The sequence below is a fragment of the Charadrius vociferus genome, unplaced genomic scaffold (genome assembly GCF_000708025.1).
Source record: "Charadrius vociferus isolate BGI_N301 unplaced genomic scaffold, ASM70802v2 scaffold43, whole genome shotgun sequence".
NCBI classification, from domain to species: domain Eukaryota; kingdom Metazoa; phylum Chordata; class Aves; order Charadriiformes; family Charadriidae; genus Charadrius; species Charadrius vociferus.
In genome coordinates this window covers 6,201,036-6,222,158 of record NW_009648043.1, presented here as the reverse complement: position 1 = coordinate 6,222,158, position 21,123 = coordinate 6,201,036, and the positions used below count along the sequence as shown (strand labels likewise).

The following is a 21,123-nucleotide window of genomic DNA, read 5'->3' as shown; positions in this document are numbered from 1 at the left end:
TGTCAATGTATGTGATAATTCCCTTTGTGTTAACCGACATTATGCATGTGTATTAAGCAGAAGGCTGCCCCCTGAATAATATTCTGTTTTACAGAAGCTGGTGTGCAAAACAGCAATTTATTATTAATTATCTCAAGGTTTAACACACTGTGAAGTGCTTCCTTTGCCCTGACATTAACTTTTCCCAGCCGGGTCCCAGTTCTTAACGAAGGGGTGCACTTCTTAAACTTTAGTTGTGCCACATGCTGCGTCACCTGGGAAGGCTCTTCTCTGCTGTCAGTCCCGGCTGACAGCCCCCCACAGCCCCCGCGCTGGCTCACCTTCCAAAATAGAGAGAGTCAGGTGCCTCCTGGATTTGAATTCTTTGACTGGTGTTCTTGCGTAAGCCTCGGTACCCTCAGATGAAACTATGCTCTTAAGCGATTTTCCAGTTGTGCAATGAAGTAAACATAATTTATTAAAGCAGTTTGCTGTTAAACTTGCTGTGGTGTAAGTCACTATAACTATTGCTGAAATTCTCTCTCTGTGTATTAAGCATTTTGAAACTTGAGTAAAAAGAAATATTTTTATACTTAGATATGCAAATAAAACTGGACCCTCACCTACCCAGGAAATACATCTTTTAATATGACGTGGAGCTCTGGCTCAAAGCCGAATTCTGTGAAAATTAGGTTGCGGTATTGCCCTCAAGTGGCCAGTTTTGATACTGCTTCAAGTAATAGCCACAGATACTTAATGTGAGATAGAATGCAAACATACACGCAGATAAAGAGGAAAATGCTTAAGAACAGCGGAAAGGCTCACAATTTTTCCCCTTTGTTTTATTTTTTAATTCCATATTCTTGCCCTGTCACTTAGCAGGAGCAAATACAAAAGAAAATTGCCGTCGACTCAATCAATTAGATTGCAGAGTTATTTGGGAATAAAATTAAATCTGTTCATTAGGTTCTGTAAGGACTTAGCATATGTATTTCACTGTTCTTGCAAGTAGCCCGTGTAGAGAATCAAATGCTGTAATACTTCTCTTCCTGGGAGACTGGGCATAACAAAAACGCCATCTCTGTTTTCTGCCCTCATAGTATCTCTAGAGCCCTTTCATTTCTCTTTTCACTGAAATAAGAATGAAAGTCTGTCAGGACTGGGGGAGATCAAAGACGTGCTTAGTCTGACATTCTGTTTCTGGCAACAACCAGGCAAGAAAGCATCATGAAAGCATGTAACAGGACAAGCATAAACTGGTACTCGTCCCTAGGCAGACTATAGCTATTTTGGGTAACCTGCAAGGTTAGAAACACAAAACTGCAAGTGGAATATATATCTTGATGTTTAATAAGCTCCGGTGGACTTTTTTGCTATGCAATTCTCTACTAGATTTTTTAATCCATTAATGCTTTTGGTCTTCCCAATGTCTTGCAGCAATGACACTCTACAGATTAATGTGTTGCTTGAGAAAGAATATTTGTTTGATTTAAAACTTCTACCTGATGACTTAATTTCATATCCCTAATTCTTATCTTAAAAGAAAGAATGAGTAATCCTTCCTTCTTTATCTTCTCCATGTCCGTGCCAATCTGTCATGCAGAGCACAAATAACGTTAAAATTCTTTCTGGAGTTCTTTTCTGCTCTTCTTATTATGAACATGCCAGTTGAGCTACTAAGAGCTCTAGACTGATTATTCTTTATGACATGTGGTTATGCATAAGCAAGTCTTTACACTGTTATCCAGGCCCTTAGCTCTCTGCTTTTGTCCTGGTCCCATGGATCCTCTTGCCCTGGCTGTTCAATCCAGGCAGCTCTGTAAACACGACCCTCTGTGGCTCCCAACTTTCCTAGTCCTACCTCCCATTATCCTGATTCTTCTTCTCATTGTTCCCTTTTTTGCTTTCTGGCTTCCCTTAGTCAAGCTGATCCACTTTTGCTTCTCACAGCCAGCTGGGAAATGCTGTTAGTAAATCCCCTTTACTTTTCCACCAAGAAGTCAACGCAGGGTTGGGAAACTGTTCTTAGTTCAGTCTCAGTCAAAGGACCTAATTTAATAGTTGCTGAAGCTAGTGAGTGGCTTTTTGTCTTTGGACTTAAGAGCAAGGACTCTTTAGAGGAAACCTTTCTCAGATGGTCTTTTCTCCTCCATGTAAATAAGTTATAAAAGTGTTAAGGGATAAGAGGGCTTTTTTTTTGTCCTGAACTATTAATTAAGATCTCTTTTAAAGATCTTATGTACAGAAAAAATATGCATAAGTGGGAAATTTACTGTATAAAATAGCTGAATAATACGGTGGTTTCTCCCTTCATCAAATGCCATGCTAGAGCTGCAGAGAAATGGCACATCATAACAATAAATCAAGGTTGGAATAAACAGACCTACCTAAAGCTAACACTATAAACTTATGATAAATTACTGCACTATTTTCTCTGTGGTGTATTCTGGAACCATTGTTTTGATTATGGAACATTTTTCTCCCATTACATGTCTTATGACTTTTTCTATATACTGTGATGAGTGGAGAGGTCTGCCTGTGCTAGCAGGCAATATAGGAAATATCTTCATTGCAAAATATGTTTTTTCTGGCATTCTGTGTGGAATCAGACTGTATCCTTGCAGACATCTTAGATATTTAGATATTTCCATATGTATAGTCAAAAAGATTCTTGTTTATGTGCAAAAGAGTATTTTTGTATCTATGAACAACTACTTACACCCAAAAAGTGTTTGGACTTGGTGAAGAGATTTCATCAAATATAGATCCAGTAAGGAGAATGAATGTACAAAAGTGAACTGAGAGTACAGAGCCTATACTGAAAGTTATCAGAGATGGATTAAATTGATTCCTGTGAAAACTTCCTCAGCTATTCTCAAGGAGAGGCAATTACCTTAAGTCTTTTGAGACCCTGCAGATCAAATTGATCAGAAAGAGTGCAACAGCTCTGATTCATAGCAGAACAATTTGGAGACACCCTTTGTTACTTCAAAAAGGGTAAGTTCTTGAAACCAAAGGTCATGATTTAGTTCCTCAGATGTAAACCTTGCTTTCAGATATGGTCCTGATAACTTTGTCTGCCATCTAGTTTTGAAGGCTACAACTAGGAATCAGCAAGGTTCTTTCAAAATCTGTTCATACAAATCCTGTAAAGTATGATGCACCAATTCCCAAAATATAAACCTCAAAATTACACTGAATTACTCAGTAGTCTCAATGGCCTCTTATCTTCTATCTCCTTGCCTCTTGAGTAAGTTCAGACCTCAGCTACACCTCCAAAGATGAATACTGTTGCAGGAAAAAATTGATGAGTTCACATTGTTCAACCAAAACCAGCATAGAAGTGGCTAATTGATGATACGTAATTAACTGGCAACCAGTAATAATAATAATAATACACTCACTATCAATTTCAGTAACAGAACAGGCAAACCATGATACCAGAGGCTTCAAAAATGTTAACAAACATTGCACATTTCTAAACATCCATCTATAAATACCCTCTGGAGCTGTAGTCACACCCACCTACTCACCCGTGTTTACCCAGACCCTGTCTCACAGGCAGCGTGGGCTACAAACACAGCCCCACTCTCCCAGGATGCAGCTTCCCTTCTTGCATGCACCTCTGCCAGCAGAAGTGGGGGGTCCAGCTCTGTGTGTGCCCGTTTCACATGTACCCACATAGGACCCGTGCCCATCCTTACACCCTAATATTCCCTGCAGTGGAGGCAGAAGCTGTGATGCCAGTGGGCTGACTTCTGGTGGTGGCTGACCAGGTTTTGCCTGCTGCTGTTTCCACCCCAAAGTCTCTCCCCGCCCCCTGCAAATTTTCATGCTGCTTTTCTATTATTTCCCAAGTTGACTCCTTCCTTGTTTCAAAAGTCACTTTGTAATTTCCTGGGTACTGTTTAACTTTGCTGGTGATCGCCTTCCTCTTTATCATGATCAATTTGAGACAAACATCCTCCCAGGCAGTTCTGTATATTCCAGGCACACAGGTTTTGCTGCCCGTGGGTGGGCTGTGTGAGCACTCCCAAAGTGTATCTCCTACCTGTCTTCAGTGTCTCATTTAGATTCCCTGTAGAGTCACTGGAGGAACAGAGCAGTTTTAGATTGCAATTAATGTCACTGTTTTGAGGTGCCTACCTTAGGATGGCATAAATCATGTTCTTCAAGCGTTTTTGTTCTGCAGTGAGGTATAAAAGGAGCCTAGAGGTTCAGCTCATACATAAACATAAGCCATGTAGTCTTGTAGGGTGGGATTCCTCTGCAGATTTTGACACCTGAGCGAATTGTTTTCACGTGAGCTGTGCCTCTGCACACCTATTACAATCAACAGAAAGCTAATCAATGCAGTCAGTGAAGGTAAGTGTTTTAAGTTTGCATTTATTGCCATTCCTAAGGTTAGTTAAGGAAAATCTTTCTTGTTTGTCTCATCAGGAGGCAAGACTGTCCTAGGACCGAGCTAGAAGGCAACCTCAGAAAGATCGCTACGGTTCGTTTTTATACTCTTTCTCAGGGCAAGCCTCAGCTGACCCTTCAGCTAGCTGCCCCAGACTGCCCCAGCATCTCTCCTAAGAAATTCATTTGCAGAAAAATTGCCAGAGGAAAATCCTCTCAAGAGAATTACTACAGTCACCGTAACATCCAGCCCTGCGGGTGCCACACTCTTCCACTCTCCTTGACTCCCCATGACTCTGTGCATGAAGCTTGCAAGTCACAATTCCTTTGTCAATTAAATTGCATTTTTTTCAGTGTGTCAGGCCTTTAACTGATGGTTCCATGTATTTTTGAGGAGTCAAAGGGATCCATGTCACTGAGATCGTAAACCTTATTTTAATGACTGCAGATTTGAAAAGGTGGATGTCAAAGTGGGTAGAGAAAAAGTGTAAAATTAATATTGAGTTAGCCAAATCTTTTTTTTCCCAGTGGTTTATCCTAAAGCAAAAGTAGTTATCAGTTAGTGAAAGGTCAATGAGTTAAAATTAAGAATTTTTGTAGTTCATTCTGCCTTTACAGAAAATGTGTGCTTAATCCATGTAATTTGACTGCATTTACACACTTCTGTAAGGCATTACAGAAATATGTGGAACATGCCTCCAACTATACGCATCCAGCATGTGGATGAACATCTTCAAGCTCCTGAGAAGTCTTGCAATTCTGTATACACCGGTGTCATTGTACAAAATATATGTGCATGTCTGCATTAAGTTTATAGTCTACTAAAATTTAATCCCTATTCCTCTGCTTAAAACTTTGCCAGCCAGAGGTCAGCTTCCTCCCAGACTAAATTCCTGTGATTGCCACCAGTTTTTCCCATTCTATCCTCTTTTTACTACTCAATGCTGCTTTTAATCATTTTCAGTCAGTAATGAGATTTAATCTTGTTGGACAGGTAGTCTGTTTCCTCTTAAGGTGAGAGAATCAGCATCAGTGGTGATCATCTGAAGAAACCTTCATCTCAGTGACTTCTGTATCTTTGTTGGGCACACTCAGAAGAACCTGGGGTTGTTGCAGGTTTTCACACTTTATCACCCCTAATCTGTACAGTTTAGATTTTCCCTTTTGGTTGCTGAGAATCCTGTAGAATCTGGAGGAGTCAAACCTAACCTGAACTTGTTTAAATAGGATTTTTTAATGAGTTGGAATTTAACCTGAAGTGTTGGTTTCTTGTCTCGGTTGGTCCCGAACCAGCCTGACTAAATATTTATTTTCAGTCATTGGCTTAGAATAAACATTGTCCTAAAACCTGATATCCCCTAATGAGAACCTGTTGAGCAATGTTTCTTTTCTAGTCTGGCTAAGGAGGGCTGTAACTAGAACGCAGTACCTTGGAGAAGCCAGTTTTATTTTAATGCCTGTTGTGTCGGAAACAGTTGGCTACTATAGCCAACAGCATGCTCTGAGTGCAAACAGGGCAAATCAACCCGTCTTTCATCATTTCATACTAGAAATATATGCATTGTGTATCCTTTGCGTTGAGGTGCTTAGGAATTGATTTATGGTAAGGAGCAAATGAGCCAATGGGGCTTTTTCTGTCCCTCTTGCCTTTCCTTCCAATAATGCCATCTTTCCTTATAGAATTCTGCAACTCCTTATGTTCCCTGTGTAGCAAAATAACACAGCTTCTCACTTAGCCCCTCAATACCCACTGCAGATTTAGGAGATTAGAGAAAAGGTGGAAGTCAGTGTAGCAGGAATATGAATGATATACAGGATCTGATGTACAGCAGAGATGCTGGAAGTGATGGTCAAAGTCAGCTGAAGAACCACCATGTAGTCCCACCTTGGTGAGCTGAGTCTTCATTTTAAATTTTTTGTTTCACAGGAACAGTTTAATTAACTGGTTTTGGCCTGAACAAAGAACTGAAATGGGACAATTTCACTCAGAGGTGAAACTAAATCAGAACTGATCTGAAAATTGTGCAGCTTCTTACTCTTTATCTTTGTACTACTCTGTGGCAGAAACCCAGCTTTGGTGATCTTATACCTTGAGAAGCACAGACTCCCTCTCAGCCCTCTGTGGCAATGAAATGGAGTGTGATCTGAGGATTTGCATAATCTGTTTCTAAATAGCAGCTGTGGGGCTCTTTCGCCCTAGAGACTCGTGGAATTGCTGTACACATGGAAAACTTTCTACAGCATAAAAATACAGTGTGATGTAATTCAAGATTTCAGCATGATGCAAACATCCAAAGGGCAGAGTTGAGGCTGTATGTGCAACCTTCACTTTGCAGTTTCCCGGCAGTCAGGGTTTAATTTTATAACTTTAGTCATATATACTGTTGTCATTTTTTTCCTACTGGCATTTCAAATAGCTTTATCAGAAAGAGGATAAAAAGTCCCAGGCCCTGCAAACCTTCAGCCCAGATCTGTACATGGGGGACAATTATTTTAGTCAGAAAATCCTGGGAAGGGAACCACTTGTTAGACTAAAAACAGAGGTGGTAAGAGCAGGAAGACAGGCAGACCAACTTTCTACCCACCAGTTATTTACCAGCACAACAGAATGGAGTTACTGGAACTGAAGAGAGCAAAGGAGGATCAGTGTTAGCTGCATACTTGATTATTTCTCGTGGCTGGCTGTAGGCAATGCTACAGTATTTTTTGAAAAGGAAAATGGAAAGTGCTTGTTACATTTAACTGCAATATGCTGCCTGAAGAAACTGGCGACCATTTGTCTATGTCAGTGCAGACCAGTGTGCTTGGCAGTATTCACGCTCACATGGGGAGGCTCCAACAACGCCTAGAAATTTTTGTGGACTAGAGTGCACAGAAGTATGTTGTAAGATCTGGTGTCAGCACAGTGAATACATCATAACACATCACCGGTAACTAGTGGTGTACCCCAGGGATCCCTACTAGGTCCGTTCTTGTTCAACATCTTTGATAAGGGTCTGGATGGCGGGATAGAGTGTACCCACTCATGACACAAAACTAGGAGGAGTAGATGATACACCAGAGGGTCATGCTGCCATCCAGAGGGACCTCTAGAGGCTGGAGAAATGGGCTGACAGGAAACTGACGAAGTTCAACAAGGGGGAGTGCAAAGTCCTGTACCTGGTAAGGAACAATCCCAGGCACCAGTAAATGCTGGAGGCCAACCAGCTGGAAAGCAGCTTTGCAGAAAAGGACCTAGGAGTCCTGGTGGACACCAAGTTGACCATCAGTCAGTGGTCTGCCCGTGTGGCACAGCTGGAGTACTGCATCAAGCTCTGGACTCTCCAGTGCAAGGGAGATATGAAGAGAGTACAGTGCAGGGCCACTAAGATGATTAAAGGACTGGAGCATTTCTTATATGAGGAAAGGCTGAGAGAACTGGGACTTTTTAGCTTGGAGAAGCTTCTCAGGGGGATCTCATCAGTGTGTATGAATACCTGAAGTGAGGCTGTAAAGAAGACAAAGTCAGGCTCTTTTCAGTGGTGCCCAGTGACAGGACAAGAGGCCATGGGCACAAACTGAAACACGGCAGGTTTCTTTTGAAGATCAGGAAACACTTTTACTTTGAGGGTGACTCAGCACCGGTACAAGTTGCACAGAGACGTTGTGGTGTCTTTATCCTTGGAGGTATTTGAAAGCTGTCTGGACACAGTCCTGGGCAACTAGCTGCAGATGACCCTGCTTGAGCAAGGCCATTGGACAAGATGACCTCCAGAGGTCCCTTCTGACTTCAACAATTCTGTAGCTCTGCGATTCTGTGATCATGCTTTAGAGCCAAAATATCACATTAAACCTTGTTATGGACTTCTGCTAAAGGCCAGGCTTGGTTAACCCATCTGCTGTGGGTACTTGTTCATGACTGTAGTAGTCAAAGGCAGCTAGAGAGATGCCAACCACAGGGGGGTTGTCTACAGAAGCCTGCATGCTTCCATCATGTTACCCCAGTGGGACACGTATAAGTAAGTGATAACATAAAATATACAATGGCATTTCTAAGTCAATTTAGTAGAGAAATCTCTGGAAATCAGAATTTTTTATCTGAATATCAATACAAAACTTGTTCTATGTGTACTTTATGTGCTTTATCTCTGAAGATAGTACTTTTTTACTATCTAAATGTACCTGTTTGGCAATATAGTACTACTAAATTATCTAGTAGTTTTACATTGTTCACATATTAATTGGGTTCTGTGCCGTGTCATAACTCTAATGGAAATATGGTTCAAAGGCAGCCCCTTTCTTCACACAGAGGACTCTGATGCAACAAAATCTGCCTGTGCCCCATTTTTCACTGGGGTTCTGTGTTGGTCCAGTTGTTTCCCGGAGTCTCGATCTGAAGTGATGAAATGGGTGAATTCGCAAGAGTGATGAAAGCAGCTGAGGACACTGTTGTGCAGGCCAGTCAATATGTCACTGAGAGGATTCACCAGTCTGAAAACCCCAGGATGTGCAAGAGTTCAGTCAAAACACAGGCTGGGGTGCCTGATCATTGTTTCGACATCTTTCTTCTATATTCTATTTAAAGCTTGTTAACCTGGGGTAAGGATTCTTAGTCACAGTCAAGTGGAATAGCCCTTGGCACAGTACTTTAACAAGAGAAAAGGCTTTTACTTTGAGTGTGCTATTGCCTACTGCTGAAGAAATAAGTGTTTGTGGTTTCCATTGCCTAGAACCACTTGACAGCAAAAGGTTTTATCAAAGTAAGCTTAGACTGTGAGCAGTATTTTTAAAAACCATTAATACAGAGTTTGTTTCTGATATATTTATTTGTAAACAAAAAGTCAATCTCTACTAGTATGCTGCGTGGAGCTTTCCATGCCACTTTACCATGCGAATGAATAAGAACTAAAATTGGCATTCTAAGGCAATTTTTACTTCTACCAGCTTTTTAATTTAAGCACTGATTTGCTGTAAATGTTCAAAAATACATGTCTTCTCTTTCACAGCTGCAAAGGTTTTTTGAGATATTCTTCAAAAGCAGTTCTCCCCAACAAGCCTTCAACAACATGAAGGAAGCTATAAGCAAACTTCTACTTATAACTGAGGTCTTCAGTGAATCATCTGCCTCAGGACCAAATTCTTTCAATCAGTAAGTGACTTGCAGTGATCATTGCTGTGCTCTTGTTAAGATAGCTCCTTAAAACAGAATTAAAATTGTAGAGGATACATGACTCCTAAAATAATAAAAAAACCCAAACCTCTATTTCATACTTCCTTATAAAGTGAGGACGTGCTGCATTTAGGGAGTAAAACTCTTCCAAAACCACAGTGTTTCTAGTTTGTGAAAAGGTTATGATGAATACTTAGGACCAGATGCTGTGTCCTGATGAAGTGTTTCAGGCAGCACAAATGAACAGAAATCACTCACAACTGGGCTGGTCCTAACATATATAAAGCTATATTTCCCTTCAGTGAGCCTTCTGTCATATGTCAAATATTTAATGTTAGAGTAGCCCAGATGGTTCAGAGCTGGCTGAGGCAGGTAATCTGAGCAAGAGACACTGTAGACTGCTTTATGAAGTGTACCTTGTGAAATATACCTAGGCAGCAACAGTCACATTTCTGTGGGTGTTAAATCATTGTAATCACTTCTATTCAAGTGTTGCAGTCCTTACACATAAATCAACCTTTATTATGTAATATTTTTATTAATTAAAATTAATATTTGTTCCATATATGTTATGTCACATCCCTGACATTTTTATGATAAATACTAAATCTGTTACTATTTATTATGTTTATATGTTTTATAAAGGTCTTTGAGAACCCAGGTGTTTTAGTAGCAGTAATATAAAGCTCATTATTTGATTTAGGCATGTTGGGGAAAAAGATTACATTGTGAGTGGAGAGGGTAGTGAGGAGGGGAGGACTGTAACAGGGATGGAGCTATTTTAACAGAGGTCCAAACTCTAACATTTTGTTACCAATGTGATGGATATCTCTTGCTTGTGTAACCGAAGATTTGCTTAGAGCTCCTGGCCCATGCCTTCAAACATCCCTATAGCTGCGGCACAACTCTTTGGCTTCAATGAGCCCACAGAGTTCTGCCATCTGCTGCCATCCAAATGTCTTCAAGACTTTGGCAGGACCTCATTCTCATCAAAAGGCATTACCTCCTCCAGCGTAGTTCACCTCCCTCACCGGTTTGAAAGTCAACCATGTAAATACACTTTAATATAGCACTGTTTTCATCAGCTCACAATCTGACTCCATCTATGTTTAATGCTACTGGCTTTTATTAGAAATGTTATTTAGTCTGTGTCTCGTGCTGTCTCTTGACCTATCTTTATATGTCCTTGTGTGTGGAAATGCCTGTATCTCATTGTAGTATATACAGGGTATTTAAAAGATGTATAGAAGTGCCACTTAGGGACCTGGTTTAGCAGTGGATTTGGCAGTGTTAGGTTTATGGTTGTACTCGATGATCTTAAAGGTCTTTTCCAACCTAGATGATCCTATAATTCTATATTTCAGAACAGTACCTAACGTCACTGAATTTGATTCCTGTTATATTTCAGATGCAGCCAATGTTTTCAAATGCTGACCTTTGACATTGGATTCGGCACATCTGTATACCCAGTAGTTCTTGAGGTGAGAAAATTACATGAACTATTGCTTGACCCAAAAAATTTACACCAAAAAGAACACAGCAGGGAACCATCTTTGATAGGTACCCTCAAATTTCTTAAAAATGTAAAAATATTTTAATATCAATTTTGTGTAAAAGTGAAGAGTGGTTGTGGAAGAAGCCAGTTTTTAAGGGACAGAGTTGCTGTGATGAAATTCACCACACCATTGAAGAGTGCAAACCTTCTAGTTTTAGCATCAAAGGACTATAACCCCAACTGAATATCAGCAAAACAAAATCCATAGGAAGCATTGCATGAAAGTAGAGTTAGGTATTAACTGTACCAGAACAAAGATGAAGGGAGAAAGTTAAAATACCACAACTGGTTTTAGTACAAATTAATCTTCTCCATGAATTGTATTGTACCTCTTCAGTTCATGACCTGCTTTGACCTCCATTGAGCTGCTTTCTTCCTGGATGGTCCTCAAGTCCCTCAAAACCAGAGAAACGTGACCTGTGGCATAAACTCCCTGTGTCAGTTTTGTACCACTCCTGCCTCAGAACAGCCTGGTCAGAAAACAAAAGTTGTACTGCTTTCAAGCTGCTTCTCATTACCCCTATACACACATATGAATATGTATATACCTAGGTATATAAGATTTTTGTTCATATTTATGACAAACAAAAGGCAAAAAAAAACCCAACAAAACCCTAGGAAATATATCCTGGGAAATTACAGGAGAACATTTCTAAAATTCATCCTCAGTTAAAATCTGTTCACATTTCTAGTACCATCAGTGCAGTCAACTTCTCCATGCTTCACAAAAAAAAAAAAAAAAAAAAGATCCTTGAAACACAAAGGAAAAATGGACATATGAAAGAAAGTTTGCATAATTTAAAAAATCCATTAAGACAATATCCGTAATTAGTCTGACAAGACTTGTTTAGCTAGTATGAGAAATGTGACATGTCATAACAATTTAACAATTGTATACTAGGCTGTAAAAAAATTCTCCCAGGAGTTCCTTAAAAAACTAAACATAATGTTTACCTGTCTGTGTAGTAGTCTCAACCATCAGCCATAATCCGTGAATGTGCCTAAAATCAGTAGGGTTTAATAGTTTGTTATGAAAATACAAATTACTCTAAAAAATAACAGTTGATAATTACTATGACATTGGACTTTGAATAGTATCCCTTGGAAACCATCATATGCACATGCCCCATGCAGCTTGAAGTTATACCTGTGTTTATGCTAAAATACTAATTTATTCATATTTTATAAACCTGACTTTATTCATTGTGTTTATATATTGTAAAACTTTCATTTGAAGTAACTCCTAAATACCTGAGTTTTGCAAAAGTTATGTTAACATATAAGCTGATGTACTATTTTTTTAATCAAATTTCAAATCAAATGCATGGGAAAAAAGCTCTCACATGAAAATGCAATATTGTACTCTGTCCACTGGAGGTCAGCAAACATTGTGGTGTGTAGTTCTGACAGAAAATGTGGTACAGCATTTGTTATATTATAATCCTGTCTGTTTTATTAGTTTTACCACAATTTTTGTTTTAGAAATAGTTCCAGTTTGGTATATATGGTTATGAGAAGACTGGACTTGATATTCAAACTATAAATCCTTACATTGTTTTCCAAAAGGTGCATGAAAACTTTGACTTTCAAGATGATGATGAATCAAATATTCAGGACCAAACTTTCAAAGAATTTCTTTTTGAAGATACTTTTAAATTTCTCTTATCTAATGAATCCTCAACATCCAGTGTCATAGAAGCATTACAAAAAATATATGGATCGGCGGTAAGGAAGGTAGTTCATTCCACCTTTTTCATATTATTAACTATTTGAAAATATTTCATTTTAAATTGTATGTCTTTCTGAAATTGTTGGTGCCAACTTATAGAATCAAGGATTTATTTAATAAAACCTGTCAGTTCTGGGAATAAAACTGTAATTATATTGAACAATTGAATTTATTTTATAAAAATACCACTCTCAAATTTTGTCATTCCCCAAAGTACAGTACTTTAAAGATATATCTTTAAACTTCAACAAAGTAATTTCCCCACCATTTTTTTAAATGGTCTTTTTTAATATAAAGGCTTGTGTGTTTTCATAAACCTAAAATTGATTAACTCAGAGAAGTAGATTCATGAGCATCAGAATTAAATTTTGTTTCCTACAACTTTGTGTCTTATTCTGAATGCAAGATCCAGTTAAAATTTTTTACATTTATAGGATCTGCATAAAGTTTGCATCACTAGTGAAAACTATTTCTGACAAGCTGGGGTCTCCTGTAGCAGTATTTCTCTCAGTCCTGGTGCTTTTCAGGGTGCGTTTCTGAGGAGCCCCCTGCTTGCAAGACTTACAGGGACTAAATTATCCACGTGACTTCTGCCTCTCAGATAGGTGTGATTAAAACAGAGTCATGGGTTCTAAATTTATGACAGGATAAAGCAGGAAGCTGTAGACATATGCACACGTACAATACGATTACCTACGTCTGTGTTCTGTAGGAGACCAGGCCTCATTTCAAACCATCCACGTCATTATCTATGTTTTATGCAGTCTCTCCCCATGGTTACTTTTCTACACAAAGCTAATGCACAGTCTACTTTATTCTGGACTGGGAAATGGGAAGAGCTATCGAGGAGCTGGCTTGGCATGACTTTGGATGAGGTTAGGGCACGTTGAGAGCTGTTGTAACTTGTTCCTTTGATCACCAAAGGGATTGGGGTCTAATGAAAGCACGTTGCTTTCCATGTGATTTCACCAGAATATGCTGCCCTTTCCTTCACAGGATGGAACTTACCACAGAGAAGATGAGCAATGTTTGTCTTTAGAAGAGATAAATGCAATGATTACTTTCATAAAGGAGCTGAAGAGTCTTGGACAATTTGAGCTGGTAAAATTAACAGGGTTTTGTTGTATCGGATACATATTTTCTGTAAATCTCTTAACATTTCTCCTTTGTTACCATTCTTTTCTGTCTCTGGCACATGTATTAGGCTGGAAGGACAGGGAAGCAGGGAGGCAGAGGTTATGCTGATTTTGTTTTGAAGGATTTTTTGAACTTAAATTAAAAGAGATAAAGAAATAAAACAGATAATTTGAGTTGAGAATTCATTGAAAAGGACAGCTAAAGCAGAAACAAAGACCAGAAAATAAAATGAAAGGAAAAGGAGGAAAATTATATAAATGACTAATGAATTAGTAAGAAAATAGAATGATAATGAAGCAAAACAGGTGTGAATGGAAGAACTGGAGACAGTACAACACTCAGATCACAACCAGAGAATAGGTATAGATGACAAAGTGGCAAAAATTGCAGGTGGAATATGTAATATGTCTTCTTCACACTTCAGGTGAGTTCATTTTTGGAGAAGAATAGAGATGGAGGAATAACAGTCAGTGTCTCTGAATAGGCATGGAAGTTAATGAGGGAAATTATGAGAAAAAAGATCTGCAACTGGATCTGTTTTTCAGACAGTCTGCATGATATCGGGATTTCTTCTAGACCTCGTGGATGAGTATGAGGGTTGGAGACTGATGAGGCTTTTTGAAGAGGGATTGAGTTGAATAGATCTGGAAGTCAAATCAGAGGCAAGGGAGTTAGCCTTCCATGTCAGTACTAGGAATCCTGATGTGCAAGGCTGGGCAAGGAAGTCATTTTATACACATGTGGGAAAGAGCATTAATATATATCCATCTGTATGCCATATACACTGTCTTCTGATCATTTCTCACTTCTTTGCGTTTTACAAATGTTATAATGTGTAGTCTCTAATCAGTGTCTCTCTTCTCAGCTTTTCCCTTCTGCTGCACCCGAGATTCAGACTTTACTGCATGACCTTTATCACATGGTAGATCCGATGAGGCGGCTTGGTTCAGTCCTGACGTCACATTGGTTGCTTTCCAGTTTACTTGAACAATTCCAGTTCATGACTAAAGAGGCACATACAAATCTTTCAGAATGGTAAGATAGCTATTATATGATATGTTGAGGGTAGTTTCTCAAATTATATTAATTGCAGGAGCTCCAGTGAGGATCATAAAACTTAATCCTTCAGTAGATGTAGGTGGACTTATAACACTTGAGATGAAGGTCCATCATCTCATCATGGGGCACTGTCAGCCATTCTGCCATTAGACAGGTAGGTAGGTTTCTACAGAGGACAGTTTTGTCACTTTGCTTCTCTTCCTGATGCAGAGGACTCTGGCTTAAAAAATTAATTGGAGCTACAGTAATTTTTTTCCTAATAAATATGAAGTAAATTAGGTAGGTTGTTTCTGAACAACTGTAAACTCAAAATTAGGAGTGCTTACCAGGGTTAAGACTGTCTTTTAATTTATTCACCAATTAAAAGCAAAACTCTAAAAAAACTATAAAATTTCAGGTGAAGATTTTTCCAAAAGGAACTAATAATTTTGAGTGGCTCTAAATTTTCTATCCAACAAGAGACAGGTCAAAGAGCATAATACTCTGAGAACCTCATTTTAAGTCTTTTTGAAAAGCTGGGAAAATATTGTAGTGACAAGGTTAGATCCATTGAGCTTCTGGCCAGAAATTTTAACTTTCATAATGAAGGAGGGAGAAAGGAAGGAAAGGAGGGACAGAGGGAGGGAGGAATGAAGGAATGGAGGGAAGGAGAAAAGTTGTGGTATACTCTGTGTTTAGTATAAAATATGTAAAAACATGCTTTCCGTCTTCATTATCTCTTGGCTAATGACATTTCATACGCAAGTATGCCATACTTCTTTACAGAATACAGGCATATATGATTCTGCAAAGAAAGGCTTGGGAACAGAGGCACATCAGACAATGTGTGTTCTCCATTCCACTGAGTCTCAAGTTAAATGCGTGAATGACATTTTGTACGTTTTGCTCGGAGAATGCTCGGAGTGACTATATAGGGTGTTAATTTTGTTCCTCCTTGAATTGGGTGTGGCTTTCAGCAAGTCAATAGTCATCTGTATCTTTGTTTGGTTAGCTATAAAGTGCAGCTTATACTTTACCACCATGCTAGGTAACTGTTAGTGTTTTGAAAATACACAGTTCCACAAATGCGCTAAGTGTTATTGTTGTTCCTGCAGCCACTCCATGAAATGTAACTCAGAGATGCAGCTGCTTGCATTCATGTGTAAGCCCTTGCCCTTTTGCCAAAATATTTAGGTTTGCATATCAAAGCATACCAACCTTTAGAAGCTTTCTATTCTAATCTAAGCTGTGCCACTCACTCACTTTGAGCAAGCCCCTTAGCCTCTTTTTTTTCTTCAAGCTGAACATTATTGTATGTGTATAAATATGTAGAAGTACCATGACCTTTCTCCAGGGCATAGGCCAGTCTGCTTCTTTGCACTGTATTTTTCTGCAATGGCTAAGTTAATAACACCAATCTGTTCATTCACTGTTTTAAAAAACATGTGTTTTGACATTGCTAAATCGATGATGGTGATGCATGTGTCAGATATGCATGTAATTATACTTAATTGCAAGGAAGAAAGAGCGTAGCAGAGCTTACTCCCCAAATAACTCAGGTATGCAGTACAACTGAACAAGATGCTTATGGGAAAAATAATGACTTCTGACTTAAGTCTTGTACAGTTAATTCTGTTCACTGATCATGAATCCATAGGATGGAGACAGGATTTAAAGAAGTTTCCTGGTCTTAACCCATTTCATCTACATGACTAGAACTGAAACCTTAAAAGGTATTAGTGAACTCTGAATTCCTTCCACAGGAGAAGCAAGAAGAACTCTAGAACCTCATCCCAAACTATAATAAAATGGTTACAGCCTAGGAGAGAATGACCATCTCAGATGTATTGGTACAACATCTGACAAAGTTCTTTGAAAGTGATGGAGTGGTACTATCTAACGTGCGCCGAAATCCATTTTCTGCATTATCTGTGCACTGTTTTTGAACTCTATGCAGTTTCATTTTGTGATATGACTAAGAGGTACATCATTACTGTCTTTGAGAATAGGGGCTATGAGGTACAGTGGCAAATATATTCGGCTGTGTCCAGACAGCAGATTAGCATGGGAGGATCAGATTAGTGAGAAAAGCTAACCCTTCTGTATTTGCATAAGACAAAAGCCTAAGCAGGTCAATAAAGTTGCAAATACTTTTATGAAATAAACTGATACATTGGAAAAGTGTTTCCTTTTCCCAGCAATTCAACTATGTTTTGAAATTTATTTCTGGTTTTCTTTTTTATGTTTTATGCTACCATTTATTATGGAATGTGTGTTTTCTGTCACGTTCATTCAGGTAATATTGCTAATGCTGGGAACATGAATCCAGAAGGTTCATCTTTCCATGCAGAATACTAAAATACCATGTGCCCTGGGTTGCTGTATAGAAATTTTTGTGAAATGTTCCATGGTTTCTCTTCCTGCCGTTCATGTAGAAATATATCTGCTATTGAATTGACAGGACTTCTTTTCAAGAAAATGCAAGTCCTAAGCAGAATGTTCCTTCTAACTTCAGGAAGAATCATGAAGGTAAGGGATCAGAGTAAGGTCTTTATATACGGTATGTTTTTCCTATTTGTACTACTTCTGATAACATGTATGATTTAGATTACATTGTTTCGCATTCCAGCTGGAAGGTCTTGGCTTGCTACATATAAAAGACCAATTTCTTCCTTATCTGTGTAAGTTGTTCTGCTGAGCCCATGAGCAGTGTTCATGAGTCTAAAGCAAAGATCTCACACTGAAAAGAATAAAAGTACAATGCATTTTTTATAATTAACACAGTGAGAGTTACTTCTCCTATAGCATTGTGAATCAGGCTTAGAGCAGAGAATTATTAATTGTTTCTGTTTATCTTTCAGCATTGAATTATTCCAGTAAGACTAAAGAAAGACAATGCAGTTATGGTAAGTCAAGGTCTTTCTAGATCACTAAGGGGGAAGAAGAGTGGTTACATGAACAAATTTCTTGCATTTTTCTGCATAACCATGCAGTGAACGGAGTGCCTGCGGGATGTTATGTTAAAAAAATTGGATACTTAAGTAGCAAGAATGTTTATGAATCATTCAATAATTGGGCTATTTTGTTCAATAAGCCTCAAGCACAAAGTTAAACATTGCTATGCGTGCATATTAATGTGAGTATTACAGCATTCATTGATCCCTTGCGACACTTCAATAGACTTTTGCCCCTTGTTTCCAAGAACTTTAGCATACATTTGTTCTTGTGGAATAACCTTTAAACTTTTATGGAGTTTAATCATCCTTGTATAAGGCCAGTCTTCAGCTCAATGGTGGAGTTTTAAAGAGCTGCTTAAGAGATTAAGAGTTTTTTCTAAAATATCTGCTTGTAGGAATATTTAAAGTATATTTAAAGATATGTAAAGATTTAAAGTATATTTGTCTTTGGTGGGGGCACTGCTTTCTGCTGCCTTCCTCATTGACAGATTATCTGAGGGGTCGCTTTATAAATATTAAACAACTGCTCTGTGGCAGAAGGGCTTTTCTACCTATTGAGCCTCGTTTCCTCTCTGTTATTGATCTCATGGTGCCTCCAGGAACTCCTCCATGTCAGTTAGAGGCCAGAAATGCTCCTGGGCTGGCTGACTGGCGTCACCATTCTGACTGCATGATATTTTATTTTGAAAATACCTCAACTAATTTTATTTTGAAAATTCCTCCTAATTTTTAAGCTAGTAGTGAGATAAGCTTTCTAGGTAAGGCATACAGGATCTGGAGAACTGTTTATACTCGTCTGTAGGATTTTTTAAAATACCTTCTGTGTGTACTTATAAGCCTCTATTCCCCTATAAGCCTAGCCCAAATTCTGCTCTTCCACTGGAATAACTTCCTTTACATTCTAGTGCATGCAAAAGAGCGCTGAATTGCCCCGTTTTGTTTCTCAAGGCAGGTATTTTGAGGTAGAAAAGGCCCACATAGAACTGCTTGCGTCCTTTACGATCCTTTTAAGCCTTGTTTTAAGCCACAAGATTTTTCAGATATTATAGTAAGAGTTTCCTGGCTGGAGTATTTTCTGAAGTACCCCGTTTTAAACACATGATAGAAAATATATGTGGAAAGCAAGTCTTGAATGTGTAATTATACTGTAAATCTGAATCAAATAGGTTGGATTAAAATATTTGTCATAAGTGGGTTGCCAGCAAATAATTATTCTCATGAGTCATTTGGCAACCACTACAAAATGAAGGATACATTTGAGCAAATAGGATTTGATTGTGGAGATTTCATACACAGGGAAGTAGCTGGAGTTTGTTGATTTAGGAATTTTAATAAAACATTCTTCCAGCTGTACTGCAAATGACCCCGTGGGTCTAGATACCTACATGTGACTTGTTCTTATTAACAGTAAGAATATGTCTAACTTATTTGAATTTTTATTGGCAATTACACATGTACATAAACCCTGTACACAGGCTGGTACCTAAGTAGGTTATGAATTTTTGCCTAACTCTTCTTTAAGTTTCAGTTAACCAACTGGAGACGGATCTCCCAGACCTAATCCTTGCATTTTCAAAGGCTTACTCAGACTAGAGTCATTGGGCACTGAATGATTAAAATCCCTCTAGGGTCTAAAAATTTCTCTCAAGTGCTAATACAAAGTCCATTAAGACCTTGCAGTGGGATTATCAGTCACAGAGTGATCAGGCATTAAAAATCTTGCCACTGTACATGTTATCAATCTGCCAGAAGTTGCATGTTACTTAAAAATGTTCATACATTTCACAGTTCTTTCTTTGATGCCTTCTTGGAACAGATAAAGATACCCTATCTCATATCAGGCAGATCTTCACCAGTCCACAGCTGGACTTGAATCCTCAGTTTAACCCAAAGATCAAAGAATACTATGCAGAAGTCCCATTCGACATGGTGACAGTGAAGATAGGAGCAGAACCCTCTAACTGTCAATGCCAAGTACACCTTGACGACAAGAAAGGACCAAGGTATGAGCGACAAAATATGAGTATAAAAACTAAAAGTGTCCTTAACTTTGGAAATATGTTAGAATATTTTAGATTTTCTTTGTGTTTCCAAAAGCAAAGAATGCCTATAGTTTACTCACAGGAAAGTTAGAGGAAGTTCAACACTTAGCAATTTGTATTTATTTGTCAATGCCCTGAAGACAATGGTAATATGTTCTCAAGCTATAATTAATCCTAGCTTTATGCAGTGCACAGTTGCTAGCATCTCCCCCAGCTTCTCCAGTCACTAACAGTATCAAAGCTGGGTGGGAACAGACCATCATTGCACTGCACACAGCAGACAGCAAAGAATTTGAGCTTTCACATCCAAGCCTTGATTTTGCAGTGTGGCCTAAGCTCCTGCCCCCTGGGCTTGGTCCCTCAGCCAGCATTCTGCTTATGTGGGTCCGAGTAGGGCAGCTGGGATGAAAAGAAGAAATAAGTTCCAGTTCATTAATTCAGAATGATCCATTTTCATCAGAATTATAAGAGATTGTCATAGAGTCATAGAATCACTTAGGTTGAAAAAGACCCTTAAGAACATTGAGTCCAACCATTACCCTAGCACTGCCAAGTCCACCAATAAACCATGTCCCCAAGTACCATGTCTTTTAAGTACCTCCAGGGATGGTGACTCAATCACTTCCCTGGGAAGCTTGCTCCAATGCTTCACAAACCTTTTGGTAGATAAATTTTTCCTAATATCCAATCTAAACCTCCCCTGGCACAACTTGAGGCCATTTCTATCACTTGTTACTTGGGAGAAGAGGGACCCCCACCTTGCTACAACCTCCTTTTGGGTAGTTGTAGAGAGCAATGAGGTCTCTCCTCAGCCTCCTTTTCTCCAGGCTGAACAACCCCAGTTCCATCAGCTGCTCCTTGTAAGACTTGTTCTCCACACCCCTCACCAGCTTTGTTGCCCTTCTCTGAACATGCTCCAGCACTTCAGTGCCTTTCTTGTTGTGAGAGGCCTAAAACTGGACACAGTATTTGAGGTGTGGCCTCACCAGTGCCAAGCACAGGGGGACAATCACTTCCCTAGTCCTGCTGGCCACACTATTTCTGATAAAAGCCAGGACACTATTGGCACACATATTCAGCCGGCTGTCAACCTGTATCCCCAGGTCCTCTTCTACCGGTCAGCTTTCCAGCCATTC

General features: G+C 39.0%; 1 protein-coding gene across 1 annotated transcript in view; it reads left to right on the top strand.

The window, feature by feature from the left end:
- Nucleotides 1-21,123, top strand: part of CPED1 (cadherin-like and PC-esterase domain containing 1) — a 147,778-nt gene that overhangs the window by 53,646 nt on the left and 73,009 nt on the right. Inside the window, 9 exon segments of the mRNA XM_009883673.1 lie at nucleotides 9,366-9,508; nucleotides 10,938-11,010; nucleotides 12,651-12,818; nucleotides 13,810-13,914; nucleotides 14,816-14,985; nucleotides 16,752-16,832; nucleotides 17,450-17,517; nucleotides 17,850-17,894; nucleotides 19,762-19,948. Of these exon segments, the coding sequence (XP_009881975.1) occupies nucleotides 9,366-9,508; nucleotides 10,938-11,010; nucleotides 12,651-12,818; nucleotides 13,810-13,914; nucleotides 14,816-14,985; nucleotides 16,752-16,832; nucleotides 17,450-17,517; nucleotides 17,850-17,894; nucleotides 19,762-19,948 (1,040 nt within the window).